The sequence below is a fragment of the Carex rostrata genome, chromosome 4 (genome assembly GCF_964058835.1).
Source record: "Carex rostrata chromosome 4, lpCarRost1.2, whole genome shotgun sequence".
Lineage (NCBI taxonomy): Eukaryota > Viridiplantae > Streptophyta > Magnoliopsida > Poales > Cyperaceae > Carex > Carex rostrata.
Genome location: NC_135921.1, coordinates 6,004,071 through 6,006,241, shown reverse-complemented (window position 1 = coordinate 6,006,241; position 2,171 = coordinate 6,004,071). Strand labels below are relative to the sequence as shown.

General features: G+C 32.9%; 1 protein-coding gene across 1 annotated transcript; it reads right to left on the bottom strand.

The window, feature by feature from the left end:
• Positions 1 to 580: 580 nt before the first annotated feature.
• LOC144552458 (putative germin-like protein 2-1) lies at positions 581 to 1,452 on the bottom strand. The gene is made up of 2 exons (XM_078300439.1): positions 1,335 to 1,452; positions 581 to 1,134 (listed from the first exon to the last, which is right to left on the bottom strand). Exons 1-2 carry the CDS (start codon positions 1,450 to 1,452, stop codon positions 581 to 583), a joined length of 672 nt encoding a protein of 223 aa, XP_078156565.1.
• Positions 1,453 to 2,171: the final 719 nt, after the last annotated feature.

Below are 2,171 nucleotides of genomic sequence, written 5' to 3'. Positions count from 1 at the left end.
GCAAGAATAAAAGAAGTCATCTTTGAAGAATGGCCTACATAACAAGTGCTTCACTTCTCATGGCAGAGTTAACAAGCTGCAATTGATCTTGTTTGGATACACTAAATGCAAGCAATTGTATATATCTATATCTATCATTTATATTAATAACTCTGAATGAATTACATGTTATTTTTTAATAACAAGCATCTTTTGACTATGAATTATAAAAAAAAAAAGCAGCTCAACATGATTTGATGGCATGAAAAATGATTTCCCCAGAAAAGCATCACAATCATAGATTTAAAATTTTGACTTTAGTTTTCTCTTGAAGATGGTTAATCTACTTTCAGGATATTAGTTTGACTTTTGAAACAGTTGACACGAAGTTTTGCAAACACTATTAGCGATATATAGTGTTTTTTGTAAATTAATTTGACTCTCGGAACAGTTGATACGAATTTTTGCAAACACTATTAGTGATATATATAGTACATTATGTAAATAAATTCAACTCTTGGAATAGTTGACACAAATTTTCATCTGATACAAAAAAAAAGTTTGAATAGGATGCCTGAGCATAAATAACAAAATAAACACATTAATTAGTTGCCATCCAAAATTCGGACTGGAGCCTGTCGATGGTGTCTTTGTCAAGCTTAAATGTCTTAGCTAGAGCATCATCTGAAATAGGAGGATTTGATCCAAAAATGGTCTTCGCCACAGGAATTACACCAGGATTTTGGCTACTCAATCCCACAAAAGCAACAACTGGGACTCTACCGATGTTATACTGGAAGTGTATAAGTCCGATAGGAAAAACAAACACATCACCCTTGTTCAACACCTTAGCAATGAGCTTGTAATTAGGGGCTGATGTCACAAATCCGACATAGAGGGTACCCTGCAAAATGGTAAGAATTTCGGTTGCTCTAGGGTGGATGTGTGGTGGGACCAAGCCGCCATTGGGTGACAGGTCAAGACGAGCAACTGAGAGGCCCAGTGTGTTGAGACCAACAAGCTTATGCACATCAACTATTGTCACATTTGATCCGAGATCCGGATCAATACTGCCAGGTTTGTCAAGGCCAGAGAAGAGAAAGTCTTCTGGATTCACATCATCTGGATCTTTGCAAGCATAGCCATTCACAAACACTACATGCTCACAAAAGAAAATTAAATATATAATCTAATTAGTGTTTCATTAGTGAAATGTTGTCTAGATAGAGGTTAGAATATTTGAATTTTGTTTTGGTGAATTAAAATATCTATCATGATTTAACAATGCAATGGAGTAATTTTTTTTGTCTAAATTAATACTACAAAGAAGAATGTGTAGTGAATGCAATATGTACCTTTAGAGTTCTTGTCAGCAACACAAAAATCTTGGAGAGGACTAGGATCAAATGCAATTACATGACAAGAGAGACAAACAAACAAAGTGAATAGGAAAAGTGAATAGGAAGAAGCCATATCTCTGTTGTAAATTTCTAATGAATTGGTATGGTACGCAATTGACAATGTATTTCTGCAGTAATCAAATGTTGTTGTTGAGAAGTTACCTATTATAGGGGAGGAAAAAAATAATTTTAGGTGTTAGGTACCGCATTCAAGAGGTTATTATGTTGTTAGCAAGGAAAATTCCATATTTTGAGCAAGTAATTGATGACAAGTTCAAAACTGTTGAGTTCATTAGTATTAGAAATCACTAATTATGGATAATTTGCAGTTGTGATCAACTTTTTGTTGTTCATGAAAGTTGATTTGATTGTTGTTGTTTTGTGGCCACAGTTGCTAAGTGTTGTAATCCGCGTTCTTGTTATTTATGTTATTGTTGTATAATTGTTTGCGTTGTTCAAGTATAAACAATTGTTCAAACTAGACTCCAACCTTATAAGTTTACTATAATTAGAAAAGTGAGTATGTCCAAGATCATGGGGCAATCATTATTGTATTAAACTTTGTGCTTAGTTTATGTTGTAGGACTATTAGATGTTTTTCATAATTCATATACGCACAATAAAATATTTTAGGAAACTATTTAGTAGTTAATAGTCAGTACTACAATTTGAAGTAAATACATATACAGAAATTACTTCCATGCATAATTCTGATTCTTAACTATTTTGTTTTTTTTATGAGATTAATTCGGTGTTTATAGATTAATTTCTTAAGTGCTTTCGTCTCATGGC